This window comes from Calypte anna, chromosome 7, assembly GCF_003957555.1.
Source record: "Calypte anna isolate BGI_N300 chromosome 7, bCalAnn1_v1.p, whole genome shotgun sequence".
In the NCBI taxonomy this organism is placed as follows: domain Eukaryota; kingdom Metazoa; phylum Chordata; class Aves; order Apodiformes; family Trochilidae; genus Calypte; species Calypte anna.
In genome coordinates, this window is record NC_044253.1 from 34,904,387 (window position 1) to 34,927,017 (window position 22,631).

At 41.0% G+C, this 22,631-nt stretch overlaps 1 protein-coding gene across 1 annotated transcript in view; it reads left to right on the top strand.

Moving 5' to 3' along the window:
• Nucleotides 1–2,255: 2,255 nt before the first annotated feature.
• Nucleotides 2,256–22,631, top strand: part of PLCL1 (phospholipase C like 1 (inactive)) — a 150,090-nt gene continuing 129,714 nt past the window's right edge. Inside the window, exon 1 of the mRNA XM_030454687.1 lies at nucleotides 2,256–2,832. Coding sequence (XP_030310547.1) covers nucleotides 2,578–2,832 — 255 coding nt within the window. The 5' untranslated portion in view covers nucleotides 2,256–2,577. The remainder of the gene's footprint in view (nucleotides 2,833–22,631) is intronic.

The window sequence follows — 22,631 nt, forward strand, 5'->3', positions numbered from 1 at the left end:
ATCCAGAGATGCCTAGTCAGAAAAATAGTTCTAAAACCAGTCAACCTGTTATTCTCTTCTGGAGAGAAGTTTAAGTAAACTCTCTCTTAGCTTTACCATTCCCAACCCTCTACATCTGGTGGACAGAGCAAATTCTGTGTTCCCTGTAGGCTGGATGTTTATGAAACACAAAATCTGCATGTTTCCTGTAGGATCTTTTCAGTAAGACTTTAGATGTCAAAGGCTGTCATCTAAAGTGAGAATTAAATGGTTTTAAACTTTAATTACAAAGACAAATGTGTTTGACAACAAATACCTCTCTAATTTGAGATGCCTAAGACACCTCCTACAAAGGATAAAATTCTTTAGGATGTTACTTGCAACAGGCAACATACAGTTTCCTGGTAGATGCAGCAGATTCCAGCTCTCAGACTACTTTTCTGCTCCCAAATAATTAAAGTGGTGATTAAACTCTGTATGATTTCACCAAATGTATGGAAAAGCTGCAACATAATTCCATGTGAAGTAATAATACCTTCTGATAACATACTGCATGGTAATTACCTTTTCCTTTGTCTTTAAACTTAAATCCTCTTAAGTCAGTCTGTTTGACAATATGTAGCTGTGTATCCATAAGCTTTTATTAGTCTTTTTTTTACCTCTGTTGCAGTGGCTTGGTGTAAGTTCTTTCTCGTGTACAATGCAGGCTGGGGTTGAGCCCTCCACCAGTCTTTTCTCTCCAGTATATTTTTAGATAAATGTTTCTTCAGTTTGAATATTTTCTACCTTCTTTTAGGCTTGCTTGTTTTATGCCTGGCTCACTGAAAAGACAAGAAAAAAAAAGAAAAGAATTTGTATAAATGTAAAGATATTTTTTCATCAAATTTAGGTGGAAGCTCATGAAAATAATAAAAAAAAGGGTTGTGGTATTTAGATCTGTCCTTCACTTAGCATTGTGTGTTGAACATGATAAATGCCTTGGTAACCTTACAGAAGTTCTGGGGGTTTTATGTGGAATTACAGATCTTAGATATTTAGTATATTGAGTGTATATATAGATATATATATTTCAAACCCTTTAAGTGGGAATTCTGTCCTGTAGCTTGGCATTTGTCAGTAGCTAATGAGATAAGGAGATTATTCTGACTGCCAGCAGGTGCCAAACACATTCATTAGGAAATCAGAAGCCAGACAAGTGAATTTTTTCCACTGCCTTATTGCATTTCAGGCACATTTTGAACAATTTCACATTTCCAGCCCCCCTCAGCCCATTTTTTTCCTCTTTTTCACCATTTCCTTACAACCTTTTCCTCACCTCTCTTGACTCTTTTCCTCTTTCCTGGGCCATTACCCTTCCTGCTCTCCCTTTCCCCTGGCAGAGGCCGGTTCTTTTCCTCCTCTTCACATCCCGGTGCCGGTCCCGGTCCCGGTTCGTCCGCGGACCCCTCGGTGCTGAGCGGGAACGGAGCCGCTTCAGTTCCCGCCGCGCCGCCAGGGGGCGCTGCTGGCCACGCGACGGCGACCCCGTAGGGGCCGCGCGGGGCTGGGAGTGAGGGGCGTGCGCGGCGCGTGCGGGCCGCCGGTCGCGCGGTGAAGGGAGCTGAGGTAAAAGGGCGGGAAAAGCGGCAGCTCCTCCCGATCCCCCGAGTCCCGGGATCGTTTTCAAACGACGGAGCCGTCCCGAGGTGAGTCGCGTCTCCGCCGTCCGTGGCGACATCCACCCCACTCCCCTCACGTCGCGGATGCGCTCTGCTCACCGGCAGCTCTCAGCCCCGGTACGGGGGGCCCCGAGCGTGGCGTTCTCCTTCTCACCACCGGCCCTATTGATGGCGGGGGCAGCGCTCCCTCGCTAACCCAGCGGCCTCCCTGCCTCGCCCCGGCCGCTCTCCTACCGCTAGGGTCTGACCGCGGAGCGAACCCAACACCTTTTCCCTCACACGCTCTTTGTATCCCGAGGCGGGCGCAGCCCAAACCTCCCGAAAACACGCGTGGGAAAGCATTCACGCGTCCCTTTCCTCACACCTCCCACGGGCTGAGGGGACGGACCCGTCCCTTACGCTATGAGGGGCAGCGGGTGCCGGCGGGCTCCCCTCGCGCGCTCCCTCACAGCCCTACCTGCCCCGCGCCGCCCTCAGAGCCCATCCAGGCGTCCCGCGGGCACGCCCCCACGCCATTCCTATTGGCTACCGCCGCGCCCACCGGGGGAGGCCGCGGCGCTGATTGGCCTGACGGCCCGTCCGTCAACTCCGCCTGTCAAAACACGCCCGGCTCCTGTCACAACAGAGCGGGTGCCGCCGCCGCCGCTGCACTTCCTGCGCGCTCCCTGCCCGCCCCGCTTATTCCCCCCCCCCGCTCCCTTCAACCCCACCTCCCCCCCCCCCCCCCCCTTCCCGACGCTTCGGGCCGTTACCCTCCCCGCTCCCTCGGCGGGACCTGCGGGGGACGGAGATGGCTCCTTCGGGGAAAGTTGGCGCGGCAGCCGCCGCCGTGCCGTGAGAGGAGCGCGGCGGGGCGACGTCCGTCCGCGTTCCTGCCCCCCCACCCCTCCAACCCGGCCTCTCGGCGGCACCGGAGAAGTTGACAGCGCTCGGCGGGGCGATGGCAGAGGCTGTCGGCAGCAAGGAGCAGCCGGCGGCGGGCCGTGCCCCTCCTGACGCCGCTCACCGTGCCGAGGAGGAGCCCGAGCCCGCTTCGCTGGACGCCCCGGCCGCTGGACGGAGGCGGGAACGCCGTAGCGGCATCTCAGCCGTCGGTACCACCGAGCGCTACCTGACAGCGGCGGCACCGCCCGACCCCGACACTTGCCTACTGGAAGCGGCCAAGGCTACCCCGCGGAGGAGCAGCATTATCAAGGTAGGACGTGGGGAGTCCCCGCCGCCGGGCTGTCCGGGATGAAGCCGCCCTCGGGTGCACCCCTTCCCGCGGGGAGCTGAGGAGGGCGCGGGGCGGGACCCTGCGCTCCGGTAAAGCCGCCGCCCTGCCGGCACCGAGCAGGGGTGCCGGAGCTGCGGCGCCGCATCCCCTCGGAGCCCTCCGGCGGCAGGCTCGGTGCCGGCCCCCGCGCCTGCTGGGTGTCCCGGCGGAGCGGGCTCCGGTGGGGTGCTGCCCCCGCCGCCGTTGAGGGGTGCCGGGGTGCCGTGAATGAGAGAGCGGGACAGCTTCCCGCGGAGTTGCAAAGTTTTTGTGTATCTCTCGTATCTGTTGGTGTTTAATATTTATGAAGCACCTGGAGGCAGATGGATAGACGCGATGGTTTTTGCTTTTGAGTAGCAAAATATGCAGCGTCAGAAATTAGCAGAAGGCGTGTTTGGGGGCTGAGTGTCGTACAGATTGCTGCGGAGCAGCACCGTGTGTTTAACACCCTTAATGTGAAATTAACAGGTCGGCGTGCTCTCGAAAGCCTCCGTCTTTGTTACAGTGGAGTAAGGAAAATCGCCTCGTGATTGTGTTCATCTGTTGGGTTTTTTTCCTCCCAGTCTAATTTTTAAGAAGAAACTATGCGGTTTCGAACGAAATGGTATCTCCTTGCGAGTACGTGGGCTAATCGCTGGTTTCTGCTGAGACGATGAATGAAGTCTCCTGAGCAAAGTTAATTTAGCATATGGTCACACGTGATCCTCTTGTAACGATTTGCACTTGGAAGGCATCCGGTTAGCAGTGGAAAATGAGACTTCGCTTCTGTAAATGTGTGAAAGCGCTGGGCAGAGCTCTAGCTCAAGGCAAGAAGCAAAGAACACATGCTTAGCGCTTGTGCTATCCCTTCAGAAGAGGAATGGGTAAACAAAACGTTTGCTTTTTGCATTTTAAAGCTTTAGCTTTCAGAGGAGGCCCGAGGTAGTTAAGTGCAAAAGAGCATGGAGAATCCCTTGAAAGTTCCACCTTGAAGTATTAACCCATTAAATCCAACAAAGCATTGAAGCGTGGCTTTAGCCTTCTAAAGCCATCCAGTGAGTGTTGAGGGAATGCTTCCAATCTAAGTGCTTCGCTTTATCAGGACCGGAATTCTGCAGGTGTTCTGGTATGGGAAAGTTTTTTTCTGTATTGGAATTTTGTGAATGTTTCAAAAATTAAAAATCTATGAACTTGGGTTTAAATTAAAGAGCATAAAATGTTTTTACAGAATGGACCAATTCTATGTGGTAGATATGTTATAATGTCACAAATGGCAGGGTTTTTTAATGACCAGGCAGCATTTTCACTAGAGGTTGGTATTCAGTAATACTCTTGAGAGTGGTAAAAAAGTAGCTTCCAAATGGAGATATTTGTTGAGATACAGCCTGGGATGGTGTTTATCAGCAGAGAGGTTTGTGATAAGAAAGTATTAATGTTGTTACATAAGGAACTGGTAAGGCCTCACCTGAAGTACTTGGTAAGCTCAGGTTCCTGTGCTTAGGAATGGTGCATTCAAACTGGAGCAGGTGCAGAGCAGGATAACTGGGATGGGCTGGTGAGGTCAATGGATTGGATGCTGTGTGAGGGACAATCTGATTTCTGGGTTAGCATTACCTTTAGAACTAAGGATGTCTCTGCATAGATGCAGTCTGGAAAATAAAAAAATTATTCCAATGTACCCTGTAAGGGTCTGGAATAGACTTCTGATTGAATGACAAGTACTGTAATTAATCATATATTTAGTTGTTAAGATGATTCATTAAATCAGATAATATGAATGTGCTTGATAGCAGGTATTTGACCTTGAGAAATTGCACCTTGAAAGCATGCTGCTGGGACCCCAGACAGACCATCATGTTTGTTTTCCCACAAGGTTGTCTGAGGGGTAAAAGTTTGGAATCACAGTTTTCCTTTGACATTATTATACCAGTGAAAATGGTAGATACTTTTTGCTTGGGATAGGAATTAAATAATTTATTTATCTGCATCTTTCAGGAATATCTGATGTCCTAGGACATGTTATTCAGGTGTTAAATGCAAATTTTACTTGACATTAAGATTAAAAATAAAACAAAACTTCGTTTACTTTTTCTGCTTTTTTAGGACTTGAGCATGCAGGAGTTATGTTTAAACATTGTACCTTCTGCTGGGGAATGCATTTAACAATGTTTTATTGTGTTTATTTAATTCTAGGAAGTCCATATCTTCATATAATCCAGAGTCACAATAGTATTCCATTACTTTCTTTAAGCTGATTTTACCAGCTGAAAAATGGGTTTCAAGAAGGCAAAAATGGTAGTACTGTCAGGCAAGCTCTTATTCTGCAGGAGTTGGACACACTTGGCTTGTTTGCCCATTTTTCTCCCAGTATTTAAAAGCACACTTTAGACATGAATGGTCTCACTGAGTTAAAGGAAAAGTTCAAGTTCTGTGGCTTTAGATGATCAAAGAATACTTGTAACAGCATTTTTTCCCCAGCTATCTTTTAGAACTCTGCAAGTTTCAAGGTTAGAATCTGAGAGCACAATTCCAGTGGAAGACAAACTTGCTTACACTGCAATGTTTTGGCATCCACAGTATCAATATGAAGTACAAAGGACAGAACAGGGACTTGCTATAAAAGCCTTTCCTGCAGCACATTGCATTTGGCATATACTGCAAGTAACATATGAGCCCTTTTACATAATCTTCAGTGCATTCACGTGCTCTATGTTTGGCCTCAGAAACAAGAGAACTCATTTATACAAAGAGAAAAAAATGTAGCCGGGATATTTTTATTCCCATTTTACTTTACTCATGTTCCCAGCTTTGTAGACTGAGGTAAATTTGAAATAGTACTAATGAGAAAAAGTTGCAGCCACTCTTGTTCTTTAGAAAAAATTACTAATACATGTACATTTGTTGGGTTTTTTTCCTGGGGTTTGTTGGGTTTTTTGGGGTTTTTTTTTTTTGTTTTGTTCTGTTTCTTTAATGAAAGGAAGAGGCAAGTGGTCTTACTAAAGAACCAGAACATGAAAAGGGTTTTTGCCATGAGGACCTCAAAGTCGTGAAAGTGTGGTGGTTGGGAGACAAGAAATGGCCAGAGAGCATAGAAGGTAACCCCTTTTTGAAGAAGCCTGAAAACTAACATTGGCAAAATGATTAGCCAGGTGTTCCAATTATATTTTGTTTGTTTGCAAATAAAAGGTTAATTGTGACCACTTTTAGGTCAGGAGAACATAAAATGGTTCTCAAATAACTGTATTCTATCTTTACATGTAATTCTTGGCAAGCCTTCCTGTGTGGGGTTCTAAACAGAGTTGACTGATGTTTCCCTTCTGGCATGTTCCTTCTGACCCTGCCACGTAAAAGCATTTTAATAAACGAGTAGGAAGGCTGTGTAATTTGTTATGTAATGCCTACTGAAATATTTTGTAACTTTTAACCACAGTATTTCACTGTCAGTTTTCAGCACATACCTCTCTCTGCCTTGTTTGCACGCAATACAAACCTTCAGGACCACGTGTTTTGTTTTCTTTTTTTCCTTCCTGGATCTTTGTGTCTAGATACTGTAGTAGATAATGCAGCTCTCTGGATTCTGTTGGTAACAGCAAACTGTGCCCACGAAATCAACTTGAAGTAGAAACTGGAGTCAGATTTTAACTTCAGTCACAGCAGAGCTGCAAGAACTTTCACTGAAGTTCTTCTAAAAACTGTTTGTGTCATGCACAGACATTTTTTTTCTTTAAAAGCCAGTTGAGTTTTCCTTACCTGTCATATACTACAAGAACTGCAAAGATTAGGGTTTTGCAATGTAATTAATCAACTGATCTCTCTAGAAAGGGTTCTAGAAAGAAAGCTAGAAAGGTTCCTAGAAAGTGCTCTAGAAATCCCTCTGGGAAAAACCTAGAAAACACTCTAGAAATGGACCTGGAAAGTAAGGTGGAAAGCAATCTAGAAATGCATCTAGAAAATGGTGCATGTGTGTGGGGTGGTGATATCTGAAAAGGGTTCTAGAAAACAATATATAAAAGTATCTAGAAAGCATTCTATAAAACAACCAAAGAAGGACTCTAGAAAGTGTTCTGGAAAGTTCCCTAGAAAACTACCTAGAAAGCAACCTAAAAAGGGGCTCTATGAAACTGTCTAGGAAGTGTTCTGGAAAGGGGTCTAGAAATCCATCTAGAAAGTGTTCTAAAAAAGGCTCTAGAAAGACACCTAGAATTGCAGGAGCATACTGAGGTAGCCAGCTGTCTTGCTTCAACTAATTGTATTTATCCTTGTGACATCTTTTGCATTACAAAAACCAAACTTAAAATAAAAAGAAATGAGGCTTAGTTTCTTTCAGCTTGTGTTCTGAGAGCACAGTGACCAAATTTAAGTGTTTTAAATACATGATATGTCTCTCTATGCAACATGAATATTTAAATTTTTTATTTTTCTGAAGACAAGTCGAGTTTTTCAGGACTGTAATGATTCTCCAGTAACACTGATTAAACTTTTTGCTGCTTGCAAATGTAAGCTGTAAGCTTGTGTTTAGATTCTTGCTGCTTAATCTAAAATTATGACTGTGTAAGATTCATTATACCTGATTAATTATTTTATAGCCCAATTATGATTTTACCACAGCTGCGTTCTTTGGCATATTCACAACTACCCCAGGAAAAAAGAAATATATTTTGGTAGAGAATGCATTAAAGAACACAGTAGAGCCTAAAAAGGTATAAAGAATTGCAAGAATCACATGCTACTACCACAAGATAAGAAATAAGTGAGATTGGTCTGGATGGGTGATAGTTCAGATGTGTGTATATTCCCTAACAGTTTTGGAGAGAGAAACAGGGAACTGATGCCCTCTTTATTTCACAGAACGTGAAGGGGGGGAAACCTGGGAGGTTTAAAATAAATGCAGCATGTGGTTAAATCGTGTACTTAACAACCATAGAGAGCTGTGACAGTCAGAAATGGGAATGAGTTCAAGCTGGTTCAAAGTGACAAATTGATGGAGGAGATGTTTGTGGTGCACCAAAACCATCTGGCTTAGGCAGTCCCCAAACTACAGGCAGTTGAATGCTGGGAAGCTGCAGTGGAGGGCTGATCACTTTGTGCTTTCTTGTGTGTCTCCCCATGCATGTGCTCCTGTAGCTGGGATACCAGCCTAGATTGACCTTTAGCTAACCTGGTATCTGTTTGTTAAGAAAAACTTAAACACGCTGTTAGGAGACATGGAAGACTATTACCAGTGTAAATAATTCTTAGAAAGGAAAAGAAAAGTCTCTGGGAATTAGTTTTTTAGAATTAGCTAATTTTTTTTTTTTTTTTTTTTTTTTTGCCAGCTTTACAAGAGAGGCATTTTGGAGTTGTTTTTTTGGGTTGCTGTGGCATAGCTTGTAGTCATCTTTGTTTGTAGTCATCTTACTATTTTCATAACACTGGAGCTGTTTTGCATACACCACTCTTTTTTTCATAAGTAGTTTTCTTGTCAGTTGGTTCCATGCAGCACATAACAGCACATAATATAATATGACTAGTGGCCTCCCCAAACGTGGGCAGAGGTGGATAATAGCATTGTGTTTGTGGTATCTTTCTGTTACACAATCATAATAATCAAGTTTCTTTTAATACACTGCAATTACCTAAAGGTGACCTTTTTCAAACTGGTGGGACGATGTCAGCAAGTCCAGTGATCTGCAAACACAAGTTCTGTCAGGTCTTTTCAGGGAGTTGCTTGATAGGTTTTTAGGAAAGAGGTAGGAGCTGTTGTGGTCAGGAATAAGAGATGAAGTTGGTGATATTTATTGATTTGCTTTTAAAGGATGTTATGTATACAAAGACTATTGTGTAGAAGTACATAAATAACAATTAAAAATTGTTAAAAATGTTTAATTGAAGTAGTGGTGCTGGTGGGTAGAGCAGCAGTGGAAGAATACTTCCTACTGTGTTCAAAGTATTTTAAGCAGCTGTTGATAAAACTAAGTTTTCTTATCTGTAGGGAGATGCAAATCCCATTTCTTATAATTTTTTCCTCATTTTGTAGTTCCACTGAGATCAGCTCCCTCAGTAACAAAAATGGTTTGTTTGAATTGATGGTGTGTATATTTTTTTTTCTCTCCTTCCCCACAGTAGATGTGCAAATACAGGCAGGTACTGCAGAGCCAATAATGCATCCTCTGTGGTGAAACAATGATTGTACTGGTAAACCTAATCAGGTTTTAAAATTATTATTATTTATTTAAGAGATGAACCTGGTAGATATATTTTTTCGTAATGCCTTGCTGATTTTTCTAAGAAATGAGGAATGGTGATTAATCTTAACTTTATATTACACATGTATTCTAGCTTAATTTTTTCTTTTAGCCAATATGACTTGGAGCTTATGACACGCATGACAGCTTAGGAGCTAGTCAGACTAAAAAAGTTAAGTTCTGCCAAAGGCCTTTACCAAATACTAACAAGTTCTGAAGACTGCTATCTTTGTTTAAAATTGGTGTGCACGTTTATTTACAGTCAAAGCCTTGTTCTTAAATCTTTCTGTATCATAAACATTTTTTGTTTTGAAGCCTACCTACATATACTGTTTTCTGAGGGAATCTTTTTTTTTTTTTTTTGTCAGAAATTAGCAGCTTTAGTGATAATTAAGCTCCTTCCTGAAACGTGTTTAGCTTACTGAGATTATTTTAATGACTTCATTTAGTCTTGAATAATTGTTAACACGTTTTTATTAAGTGGGAAAAGTCTCTGAACATTAAGATGTGTACAGGCCCTAATTTAAATAATTAACAGGAATAAAACTAACATAAAACATCCAGTTTAGCCCCAGGTACAGGCTAAACGAAGACATAACCTTATTTAAAGGTGCATGAGAGTTTAAAATGTGACTGGCACTGAAGTATTAGTACTTTGCTACTATACTTGAGAGGATTTGAATGTATACTGCAAAGGTTTGATTCTCTTATTGAGTTGCATGCTCAAGGGAGAACCAAACACCCCCCATCTTGGATAATCATGGCACAACCAGCTACAGAAGATGTTAATTATAGTCATACTGATTATCCACCAGAGATTCTACATGCTGCTAGATCTTTCCCCTCCTGGTTGATCTCTGTCGTGCTGCTTTGGTACTTCTTTGAGGGGCAACAGGATCACATCTTTGCTGCCCAATACCTAGTTCAGAGATTAATGCAAAGTGGAAATCAGTTTCAGTACTGCTAAATTGTCATATATTGGTTTGCATGGGTATAAAAGACTATAGGAAAAGCAGGGTGGTGGATAGGTAGGACTCCAAACTCAAGCTTCTTTATGGAAAGTTGATTTTGTTATCTTGGATACAGCTTCTGATTGGGCAATAAGAACATCTGTTCAGTATGAAGCTGACTACTTTAGTACATACCTTTCAAATTAATCTAGAATCAGATAATCTATTTATCTGCACTAGCTCATGGTTTATTATTTTATGGACTGTTCAGCTATGTTGAGCAGTGATCCTCCTAGAGTAATTTGGATCTACTTATCTATATTGTATTATAGGTAGATACATCATATTTTTAATGAGACAGTTTTGATGGATTGCTAATCCATTTTGCTTTTAAGCTACAAAAAGTTTTTCTTTAGCTTTTCTAGGTAGTTTGGGAGGAAAACACAATCAAAAAGTGAGTTGCTTACCTAAAATGTGGGGTGTATTTGTGGTTTCAGAGAGGCCAGCTGCTTCTGCAGACACTTGCTGCATCCATCTTGACTTCGAGTATGCTGGTGGACATTTGTCTGTGTTTTCTGTTGATGTATCTCTTAGAAAGTGTATCTGCTTAAAGAAACCTGAACCAGATAAACAACCAGACCAACCCAAAAGAACAACCAACAAAACAAAAAGTTATGCCAGGAGTATGGATGGAAAAAGACCCCATGAATTTAAGGAATTCCATTCCATTGGATCCTGCTACAAAGGGGGGTACATTCTGGGGAGCAGGTGTAGCTTACACCCTCACAACATCCACTTCAGCCCACAGTGTTTGCAAGGAAAAGGTAGGAAGCTAATAGCAATAGGAAGAAAAATCCCTCAATTGAAGATCAGATGCTAGTGCCAGGAAAGCCATGGGGCAGAGCAGGGTGAGAGCATGTCTAGAAGCTCAAGTGGATTAACATATAATCCAGTTTTTGGAATTTCAGATGCTGCTAAATGTGAAGTCTGTCTCAGGGACTCCAGAGTTGTTTGGGTATCTCCTACTTAGCTTTCCACACCCCAAGAGTGTTTAGGCAAGTTTTACCATTGTAAGCTAATAGCACAGTGATGTTTTATTTTCATTTTTGTTGTCTGGATGATCTTCTGAGAGAAGAGAGATTCTTGGTGGATTCTGTCAGATTTTGCCTACTGTTGCTGTTCAAGTAGAAGATTAATCATGTTTTACTTAACATGAAATTTTCTGTTAAGACACTTGTTAATATAGTCAACTGTCATTCTAAATGTAGATGAACTCTGGGTTCTTTTGTTAAATTTTCTTATAAGCTGTACTTTTGTTTGGATGAGCCATACAATTTGATTTTCCTTGTTCTTTAAATTTAATTTTAAAACATTTTTCATAAATACCTGGTTGGAAGTTGCATTTTGTTCAGCAAAAATGCCTGCTGATCTCATCAAGCCGGAACTATCAGGAGAGAACACAGTGAATGAATTAGTGTAAGATCTCTTTTCTTTTTCCAAATGCGATTATGTAGCTTATTAAACTATTGCATTTGTTAAATTAATTTAATAAAAGAATTCTTTTCCATTGGAGTATGACACCTCCAGGCTGCCTGATATAGCCAGTCCTCACAGAAATTTTTATTACAGTATTTATAAGGTAGGTGTTGGAATTCACTAAACATAAGAAAAAAGACTTGGTGCAAACCTTTTGAGTCCTTCAGTTGATAGAGCCCAACCCTAGAGACTGCTTGGAATTTGTGCAGCCATCAGTGGGAACACCATGTGCGTGGGCTCTGCTGGAGCCAGCCTTCCTCTAAGGTAACACTGGAGTCTTGGTGCTGGGGTAAATAAACACTTTTTTGGGAAATAGGCGTGGATGCATCCCAAAGGGAGTCCTGTCTTCCAGTGTTATGTAAAATCGGTCGTATTTGTGTATTATTTGAGAACCAAGCCATGGTATATATAGCTTGGGAGTTTCTTCCTCAAGATGTTGTGATTCACAGTGGCAGCTACCCCCTGAAGCAACGAAGATTTTGAGAATAAACAATTTCTGCAGTCTCTGAAATCAGTGGCAATTCTGCTATTGCCATCAATGCAGGAGGAATTGGTCTGAACACAAATATTCAGTCACTAAACCCGGTTGTTTTACTTGGATATTTTCTTTTTCTGGCACTTAAAGACTTGAAATGTTATTTTGTTATGCTGATCCTCCTTAGAGCTTGGTGCAGTGGGTTTGGCAAAAAGAGTGCTTTAAACCTGAGCAACATTATTGATGAAGAGTGGATTTTTAGGGATTGTTTCCAGATAACAGTTGCTCTTCCTAGAAAAGTAAGAGAGAGCAAGTTGCTATTAGAGCTGGGGGCAAAAGATAGAGATGACTAAGTAAATAAATGCACTTGCTGAGAGTTATTTGTTTGGCAGTGCTTCTGCAGAGTCTGTGTGCTGAATGCAAATTAACAGCTCCATATTTAGTGCTTTATATTTTTTTGCTACAGCTCTATGGATGGGATGGAGGCACCTTCATATATAGTGGTCAGATATGTGAGTCTAATGGACAGGAGTAGTGCTTAGCAGTAATTCATTTTAAGGGACTGATCCAATTCTCACTGAGATCAAACCAGAGCCAATTCAGAACGTTCTCCAGGTACCCTTGGTGGCCAAAGAGGAGTGTTTCCTGCAGTGATACCTCCTGACTTGGAAGACTTGTTGCTTTATTTCTTTAACTGCAACATATTACCTAAATTACATGATTCTTGTTCTAAGCACAGCCTACATAGACCAGTCCAAAGACGGTGTTTTCTGCTGAAGAAGCTGAGTTGCAGCAGTAGAGGGGGAGGATAAATAAAAGCTTTGACTTGGAGTGAAATGTTCCTGTTAAGCAGTGGTGCTTTGCCTAGACCCCTCTTGCTGGAAGGGCATAGGTGAGAGGAGAAAGTAAAGCTTCAGTGGTAGGAAAAATGTTTAAGGAAATGGAGTTTGTCAATGTAAAGACTATCTTTGTCCCATGTGCTTGAGACGCTGAAGCAGACGTACTTGGGATGAAATCTTGCAGCTGTTAGAGAGTATATTAAGAGGACTGACCCTTTGCCTGAAGCTGCACATTGTGGGTGCCCACTCGTGGCAGTGCCTCTTGATGTTTGGAAGAGAACATTTTTGTTGCTTTTCCAAGAGTCAGGACTTAGATTCTATGAAGCAGAACTCCTAGTCTGAGTACAGCCTCTCCTATAGCAGTACTTTGCCTTCCAAACAGGAGAGGACCATACACTTCCTTAGCTTTCTGGAGAAAATCAGTGCATAGCTGGTAGATGTTTTCCACATATTCCTGCTCTGCAAAGAAGGAGCTGCACATTTCCTCCAGACCAGCTTTTAACTTCTCCAAAGATCCTCAGATCTCAGCTTAAATAAACTGAGCTATATTCTCCTGCAAGTACACTTGGCATTGTTTTTAGAAATTTGATGATTTGAAAGGAACAGTGTGAGCACAGTGTTCCCTTCACTGGGAGGGAAGGGGAAAGATTTGCCTTCTGACTTATAAAGGTTTCAGCATTTTATGTTTTGCTTGAACAGTTGTGAGGCAAAAGACCCTACTGAGATGCACCATTTATCAGCTTTATATGCGGTATAATCCAGGACTTTTTATTTCATTTGAAATGCCATTTACTTTGTTTACCTATCTGTACACCTACTCAAGGACTGCAGAATGTCTCTGACTTGTGCTGTGGCATATTGCAGCCAGGAGCACATACTGCACAGTTCTCCAAATATCATTCCAGGAAAATACTGAAGTATTTACATATTTGGTTATCTCTATGTTGAAAAGAACATAGTTCCACTTGCTCAGCTTATTATCTTCCCATCCCTCTACTTGGGCATGTATCACATATACTTTGTGTGCTATTAGGAATTCACAGAACATATTAAATTGACTTTTTTTTGCTAAGTTTTGCATTTTTACACAATTTTAGCAGTACAAAATGGTAATGTTTCCTTTAGTGAACCAAAGAGCTAAGCTTGGCAATTATGGCAAGAAATGAATTATTATTATATTTTAAATTATTAATAATTATTTTCAAAAGGAGATAAAACTATTTTAATTCAGCATTGCAGCAAAGATACATGTTTAATAAGGCAAAGTGTTTTATCAGCAAATAACTTGCCCATATTGCAAGTATTTTGTGTTGGGTTTGGGGATTTTTTTGTGTTTATCCTGCTCTTTTTGGCCTACTGTAGATACAATGGTTTATTTAAAAGGGTTTTTAAAAATAACTTGTGCATAGATAAATCTTGGCTTCAAATACAAATACACCACTTCCAGTTGGAGCAGTGGAAATTGTTCTTTAATCTTCCTGTCTGTGTATATATAAAATGCCAGATATAATGTTGAGTTAAGAAGACAGTACATGGATCTCTCTAGTTTTTTTTAAATTATGTGTAATGCCTGTGTAGAAGCTTTTACTGCAGCAAGAAAGTACTTGGGGTAGTAGTCACAGTCAGCTGTATTGTCAGTGGCCATTCTATTGCAATTATAATTTAAAATCCATACTAGGAAGGCTGGAGAAGCTAACTTCATAAGTATTTAAGACTCCAGTCAACTGGGAGGTATTAAGAGTCCTCCTAGAAGGACCTAAGGTGGCTGGAGGTATTACAGAGCTGTTAAATGAGCTTCTAATGATGTCAGATGAGCCACTAACAACCACAGAATGCCAGGCTTTTCTCCCTTTCAGTGATGATTTTGGTGATCAATAGCAATAAAATGATCCAGGCAATGCACTAGGGATAATTTCTGCTCTTTCCAAGTGGTTGTTTAAGCTTCATGGTGTTTCCAGTGATAATGGTGATTAATTCCTTTGCTGTTGACTGCTTTAGGGTTTTGGGTTTTTTTCTTCATGGAATTTGTATACTGCAGGAGAATTTTATCACTGTCTCTCCCCAGCAGGTCACTTCCAGCCATGCCTAGCTGCTTAATTAATTAACTCCTTAGGATAATGGATTCGTATTCGGTTTTACAGATCTAAGTGCCTTCTTCCTTGAGAACATCACTGTGCTTTGTTCTGGGAGGTGTGAAAAGCAAGAAGAGGAGCTGAGCTGCCAAATAACTGCACATAGAAGGATTTAAAGAGGAGGAGAGCAGTGTAGGAAGTAATTCCCTTCTGCTGACTTTAAAGTATGTTGTGTGTTGTGCAGCAGTGTGCTTGTAGGGAAAGGCAGAGCTTGTAGGGAGTTAACTGCACATGAACCTAGAGAAATATTCTGCTGGAGAAGATGCTGCTTGTGTTAGTTAGTGTTGTGTGTGCCAAAATACAGGGAGATACAGGACAGTATTGGAGTATTTACTGTTGCCAAAATACAGGGAGATGGAGGATGGTATTGGAGTATCTATGAATATAGACTGCAAAGGTTGTGATGGACTTGCAAAATCCTTCCTTTGGACCAGGGTAGGGGAAGGGGAAAAGGTGTCATGAATCCTATTCAAATTTTTGAGTAGCACATCTCCTGTAATTTTTTTTTCTGTAAGCAAGGGTAATTTGTGTGTGAAAGCTTCATCTTGCTCAGTTGTGCTTTGCCCATTCTGTGAAGCCAGTGCCTGGTGGTAAGAGCCTTGAAGGGAGGAGGCTGCATTGAACATGTCTGTCAGCTTGGGAAGCAGTGGAGAGAGCTTGCAGTGTGACTTAATGAGGCCTTGACTAAGTGTATCTAACCTTTGCCAGAGTCTGCCAGCCACTTTTGAATAGCTGAAGTACCTCATTTTTTTATGGCCAAGTATTTCTGCTCTTTCCTATTTTTTCAATCTTATCTTGCCACTTAAAAATAGAATATTTTATTTTATTGCCAAGCAAATGGTCATCAGTTAACGAAGGAGATCATTAATTACACTGTCAAGTTAAAAACCATACGTCTGCAACCGTTTGCCCTGTATGCTGTGATTAAATCTGTGCTCCCTTGAAACTATTGGGAATGTGCTCACTGTTCTCTAGATGGCTGGTCAAGCCACAGTGGTAGTGATCAACCTGTTAATTTTGACTCAAATGTACTGATTGCTTTTTTCTTTTTCTAAACTCAGTATCCACCATATTCTTGTTACTGTCAGCTCAGAATCTGCCCCTTGCTTTTGATCTTTGGCCTTGCCTACACTGGGGGATTCTTAGGAAATGGAAAACAAATTGACTAATGATGTAAAAACAGCAGATTAAATCCTATTTGATTGTCAGAAAAAACAGTGGTTTTAGTTTACTGTCATTGCAGTTCAGCTCTCAGCAGCATACATTTTGATTTGATGCTCTTAGCTGGCGAGTCTTACTTCATCCCTGATGAAAGGATGGAGCTGTGATAACTCTGTAGTAGGCTCTACTACTGTCCCAAGAGTTCAGAATATGGAATGATATTTTCTGCATGAAAACTATCTTTGGATCCTGTAAGAGTTTCTGTATTTATTTATTTTCCCCCACAGTCCTGCTCAAAGCTCTATTATTTTTGTTGCCATAGTAATATAGTGGCAAGTTTTAGTATGTGTGTGTAATGATAATTTCAGAGATAAAACCCTCATACTTGGTCTTTTTGTGAAGGAGTACCAGGTGTTGGATAAAGAAGATAAAATGCTTTGTGTTTAAGATTGGTAGTAAGAGAAAAGCAATTTTTAACATTTACAGGGATACTATGCAGCACCATAAAAGTTCAGGTTTGTGTTTTTTTCTTTTTAATAAGCTTCTTCCCAAAAAGCAGAGTGTTTTCCATACTTGAAAAAAAGAAGGTTGGATAAAGATTGGAGAAGGAGAAGGCACAGAGAAGCCAATGAAGAGATTTAGAGATTTTTTTTTCTTTTTTTAATGAGAAAGGAGTCTTTGTGATGAAGAAGCATCACACTCCAGAAGGATGATGCTTCTAAATCACTGTTAGAACAGAAATTAATTGCTTTTCTTCTCTTTGAGGATGTCAGATTTTTCTCTCTCGTGTTTGCTAACGGTGAGGCTAAAGAGGAGGCTGTGTCTCCTGTGCTTGGCTGCAGCCCCAGCCTGGATTCCCAGTCTCTCTGCTGGCCACAGCAGGAGTGTCAGTATATTTATATCTCGTTACCTTTCTACAGATGACTTCCTTTTTTTCATATAAGGATGGAGTTTATGAATACATTACTCTCCCCAACTAACATGAAAAGCTGAAGAGTTTTGGATGCTGATCTGGGTTAGTACTCAGTATTCACATTTTGCAAAACTGTGTCCTGAAGCTATTTAGGTTTCTTACTTTTCCAGTCTGATGGAATCCGTTTCACCCCAGAATTTTCCTTCTTCACTGAAATAATGAGACTTTCTCAGCTTCATTTTCCTTTACCATTTTACTGAATTCAGTTACTGGAAATATTTTCTTTTTAATATATTTTTCTTTTCTGGCAAGGCTGAAGCAATTTCACCTTGGGATTTTGGTTGGCTCTGCTGGAACCTCTACATTCTTGCAAGGTTGGATACCTTCCCTTTGGACTTCCTTTCCCCTCCTGGAGCTGCTGCATGCAGTGTGGCAGAGTGACAATATGGGCAGGTCATAAATAACTCTTGACAGAGGCCTTGCTAGAAACTTAATTTCTTGGCTTTTTGGAAATCCCACACTCGGAGAGCCATGGTTTTAATTCCTTCTCTCAAGTCTTGGCTACTCTGTTGCTTTTGAAGGAAGTCCCCCTTCCCCTCCTTTTATTTTTTATTTTTTTTTAAGGATCATGACACCAATGTAAAATTCCCCCCACCCCTGTGAGAAATAGGACTTCTTTGAGTGTGCCAGAAAGTACCCAAGGAAAGGATGGAACTGAAAGGAACAGACATTTCACAGACACACTCTTGATTGCCAGTTCCTGAAATCAAGACCTCCAACTGCATTGCAGGGAACCAAAACTGCCTGTCATTTCATTCTTGCCTGCTCTGCCCCTGTCGAGTTGTATCAAAGTTGAATTTGTCTCCCTCCATTCCCTCTAGAATTTGCCAGCTCTGTTAATACTCCATTATTTCAGAAGAAAGCCTCCAAATCTGTTCTGTTTTATGGGTCCTGTAAATTATGGTTTCTGACTATAAAGAAAAACACCAGGCTGAAAATGATCTGAGATTTAAATTATCCATACTTAAATGGATGAAGAAAATAACTGAAGGATACAAGTAATATTATGTTAATCATTTTTATAGAAAATAATGGCAAGAGCTGCAGTGACTGAACAATGTAACGAGTTATTTGAATAATATGTTTGACAACTGCTAAATCTCAACCTACAATTTTTATGGGGAAAATAAACTTAAAAGAGTTTTACTTTGGATACAAATTGAAAGTGATTTCAGAATGATCACTTCTGCAACTGAGAAAAAAATACCCTTCCTGAGAGGTTACTGTTCAGCAAGTTATTATTCTACTTAAGATCTGTGTAGTTCTGTTTTATTTTTCAACTATATCTCGTTTTATAAGGTCACAATCATAGGGGCAGAAATCTGCTGTCTATGAAATAGCTATTCCTGCTGCATACCCTTAACAGATGTGTCTTTGTAGAAAAGGTGGTTTATTTTATCAAAACTTTGAGACTGCTTTTTTCCTTTCAAGAAGGCTGTAGGTGTGAGCTTAGAGGACAGAAAAGTTGTAAGTGCTACTTTGAGTCAGAGATGTAGCTGTGGTACTTCTTAAGTAGATGACTTGTTCCTAATGAACTTTCTAATTTTTTTTTGCCAACAGTACATTATCTGAGGCCAAGAATAAGTCCTAGCTGCAATTTTTTGGTTTCCTGTTTGCTTATTTATTTACAAAGTATCCATTAGAACAATTGAGTTAATGAAGGGGACGGATTTTCTGGAGGCTTTCATTTGGGGATCTGTGTTTTTCTCGGTACCATACTTGAACTCTGGAAGGCAAACCTGTGCAAGATGTATAATATGTAATAATTTAAACAGAATTTTCTTGCCAAGGCCCAGTTTGGTCATGCAGTTTGTGACCATCCTTTTGAGCTTGTCAACAGGCAGGTGCTTCAGAGTTGGTAACTTCTGGCTGGAGTTCCTCCATCTCCACATTGTGTGGGGAGGCTCTCCAGGGAGCTGTGTCACTCCTTTCCCTCCAGGAGATGCTGAGGAGCTGAGAGTATTTGAGGAGCAGCCTCAGGCTCTCAGAGGTGTAGGGACTCCCAGTTGTAAGTGAAGAAGGCTGTTGCTGAGGATGTTGCAGTGATGCTGTGGGGATATGGAGCAAGGTGTGTAGGACACTTGGCTGTGTTCATTCCTCAAATCTCTTCTACCCAACGACTTAAGTGACTTCCACCTCTGATGTTCAGAGGATGTTTATTCAAAACTGTAATTTCTTGCCTTTCTCACGCTCATTTGTTCTGCAGTAGCTTATAATAACCATCCCAACTGCCTTGATTTGCTTCTCACTACAGAGCTGATGTGTTTGGCCCTGGCACAGAGTTTATGTAGTAAAGTGTCCTTTTGCTGACTGGCCCTCCAGATGTTACGTGATAGTGATTATCTGATGGCCCAAGCCTTGTAGCCTTCCTCTCAATACTGTCCCAGTGATTCTTCCAAGGTCCAGAGAGGTCTCAAAGCTGATGGATGAATTATTATTTCCTCTCCCTATCTTCATATTGTCAATTTTATTGTGAAAGTAGGAAATAGAGTAAGTGCAGGCTTAGTTACTGTTGAAATCCTTCAGGCTTTTAATGGATATTGCTTGTATTAAAATACTCCTACTTAGTAAAACCTTGGGTTTGAGCTGTTAATCCAAGAAAGATGTTTAAATGATTAGTTGGGCCTTATGAGAGTGCTTTAACAAAATGTTAGTGTATTTTGATCAAGGTGAATTCCAGATGGGGTTTGAAGGGTGAGTTTTTCTGGTATCAGTGAAGGATAACTGGTACTGCTGGAGCAGCCTAAGGATAACTTGCTGTAAACTGCTGGATCCACTCATTTAAACTGGTCTCCTCATTGCTCTCTCTCAATTGCTGGTGGGTTTAAGAATGTGTGAAACAAAGCATGTAAGGCATCAAAGACCTCACAGCACTGGCAGATGACTGTACAAGCAGTGTTTAGCCTTGGAAAGAAAGCTAAGCCTGGGAAATGGTATTGCTCTTATGTAAGTTGCTACACAAGTCAATTTAAATGATAAATTTTGGACTTGAAACCTTTTTTGAGGAGGTACCTACGTTATGCAAAGAAGGTGAGACAGTTCTCCCAAATGATCTTTCCCTGCTGAAAAATTGGTCCACACAGATCCAGAATTTGGCACACCTGGGCATCAGGGATATGCAAAGAAGAAAACATTAGCATTGAGAGACAGAGTTGTTAAGTCTGTACATTTCAAAATAGCTCCTAAATATTTTTATTCTTCTCCAAGCAGTTCATGTAATGTAAACAGAAGCTTAGTATGCTCAGCTAGGGAGTGATACAGTATGGGCTAGAGTACTTTGAGAAATGAGAGGCTTATCTCTTGGATTATCCATTGTAATCATGGCAATGGACTTTTAAAGCACCAATTTGTACATGTGGGTCTGGGCTTTGCCTGGTCCCACTGCAAAAATATCCTGAGCCAGATTCTGCCTTTCTTTATCCACTGCAAATTTGTGGATGGGGCTCCACAGGTATTAATGGAAGCAATGTTAGAAACAAGTCAGACAGGGCTCTGAAACAGTTTCCTCACAGGGATGCTTGATGTCATCTTTAGGTTGCCAACATCTGAACTGCCTTTGGATAGTTTTACTAATAATTTCTAATTATATAATTAGAAACATTTGGTAAACTTGAGGCTCTGGTGTTCTAATACGACATTCATGTTAAAAGGAGAGTATTCTCTGTGCACGTTTGAAAAAGTGGTACAACTTTGAGGAAGAATTCAGCATGCTCAGTGTTGTTTAAACACTGATCTTATCCTTGTGTGTGGTGTCTTCTGTTTACAGGTGCAAAGATCCTGTTTCAGATATGTTGCCTTTGTAAAAGTCTTTGTCACTTACCCTTTCTGGACACCAGTAAAGTCAGCTCTGATGTGTGAAATCAGCAACAAAAACTTTATGCATTCAATAAAACTGCTTTGTTGCTGACCCCTGTGATCTAAAGCTTTTTCTACATAAACAAGAAGTAAAAGGATCCCCCCATTGTGTGTGGTTCATCTTAGAAGGGGGAAATTAGCAGAGATGGATAGCTTATTTTCCATTTTCCATAGTGGGAATGATTATTTTATAAAACAGGCACAAGCATTTATATTGTAATCCCAATATATTATTACAGTTGGACTCGATGATCTAAAAGGTCTTTCTAAACTAAATAATTCTGTGATTCTATTTAGACCTGTCTTTGAAACACATTTTCTGAGTTGACAATTTTCCTGATGGGTCAAAAAAAGTGCCCTTCAGCAGCAAAACTGTTCTGTATGTGTGATGAGTATTTGAGACCTGCAGTAAGTAAAGACAAGCTGCAGTGATGTCCATGCCTCACAGGAACATTCATTTAAAAAACAATGTATTTTGATCTAAACCCAAGCAGCTGCATTTGTTTAGCCCTTTTGTGATATCAACACAAAAGTGATTTGACAGAAAATGGAAATGTGAAATATTTCATGCTCTTCCACTGGGCAACAAAGACAATCAGTCTCATTTGGGGTGGGACCTCTTATCCTTAAACTTCTAATGAGGGCCTATTATCCTTATATTTTTAATGAGGCTTTTTAGCAGTCAAGAGGTAGAAGCAACTTCTTCTGTACAAATTGAAATGAATTGAATGATTGCTTCAGTCTTAGCTGTTTTTCATTGGGTGTTAATGGTCTGAAGTGTGAAATGGGCTTGGTAAGAAAATACAGGCAGAAAAACATTTACTTTGCTCTTAACAGAACTTCCATATAAGAGCAGAACTTCTTATTCTGGTCCACTGCACACTCTGGAGCCTGCAGATGGCTTTTAAACTCAAAACTTAGTATTGCATTTGTTACATTCAGCATCAGTAACAGGAAAGGAGTGTAATTTTTGTGGCACTGTTGGCAATACCTTGATTTTTATGAAGAAGTTGCATAGCATTTTAGGAATGAATCTGAAGCAGATTAGAATTTGAATTAAAGCAAAATATATTTGAGGACTGAATTACTTGGCTCATCTCCATACCAACTGCCATAGTATGTCTTCATCCAGTTTTCATAAAAACAGGATAGAATGGGCAAAGTACTGCAAGAGGAGCAGTTCTGCAGCTCATCAGAAAACAGAGTACTGGGTAGATGGCAATGTTTTCCCAAAGGAGAATTGTCTTCAGTCTCAAGTCAGTGGGTTCATCATATACAGAAGTTATACCTGGATGCATGCTTCAGCTATCACAAGGCCTAAAGCATTGCTGAGGTTCCCCACTGGCATACCTGTTGAAAACTGCTCTGTAAAGGTGCATTGCTGATAAGGATGTCACAAATACTTAGAGAAAATAATTTGTAGCAACATTAGTGATTACAGTAATGGAATAATTGCTGAGGAGAGTTGAGCATCAGCTGCTGGCCGACAGGATTTGTAGATTTCTCTCTGTGGGCATTGTAAAAATAAAGTGGCTTTTATGCAGAAATAGTAGTACAGTAGAAAACTTGGGTAGTGCTAGCAAGGAAGAACTGCCAGTAGCTCTCAGGGGTGCTA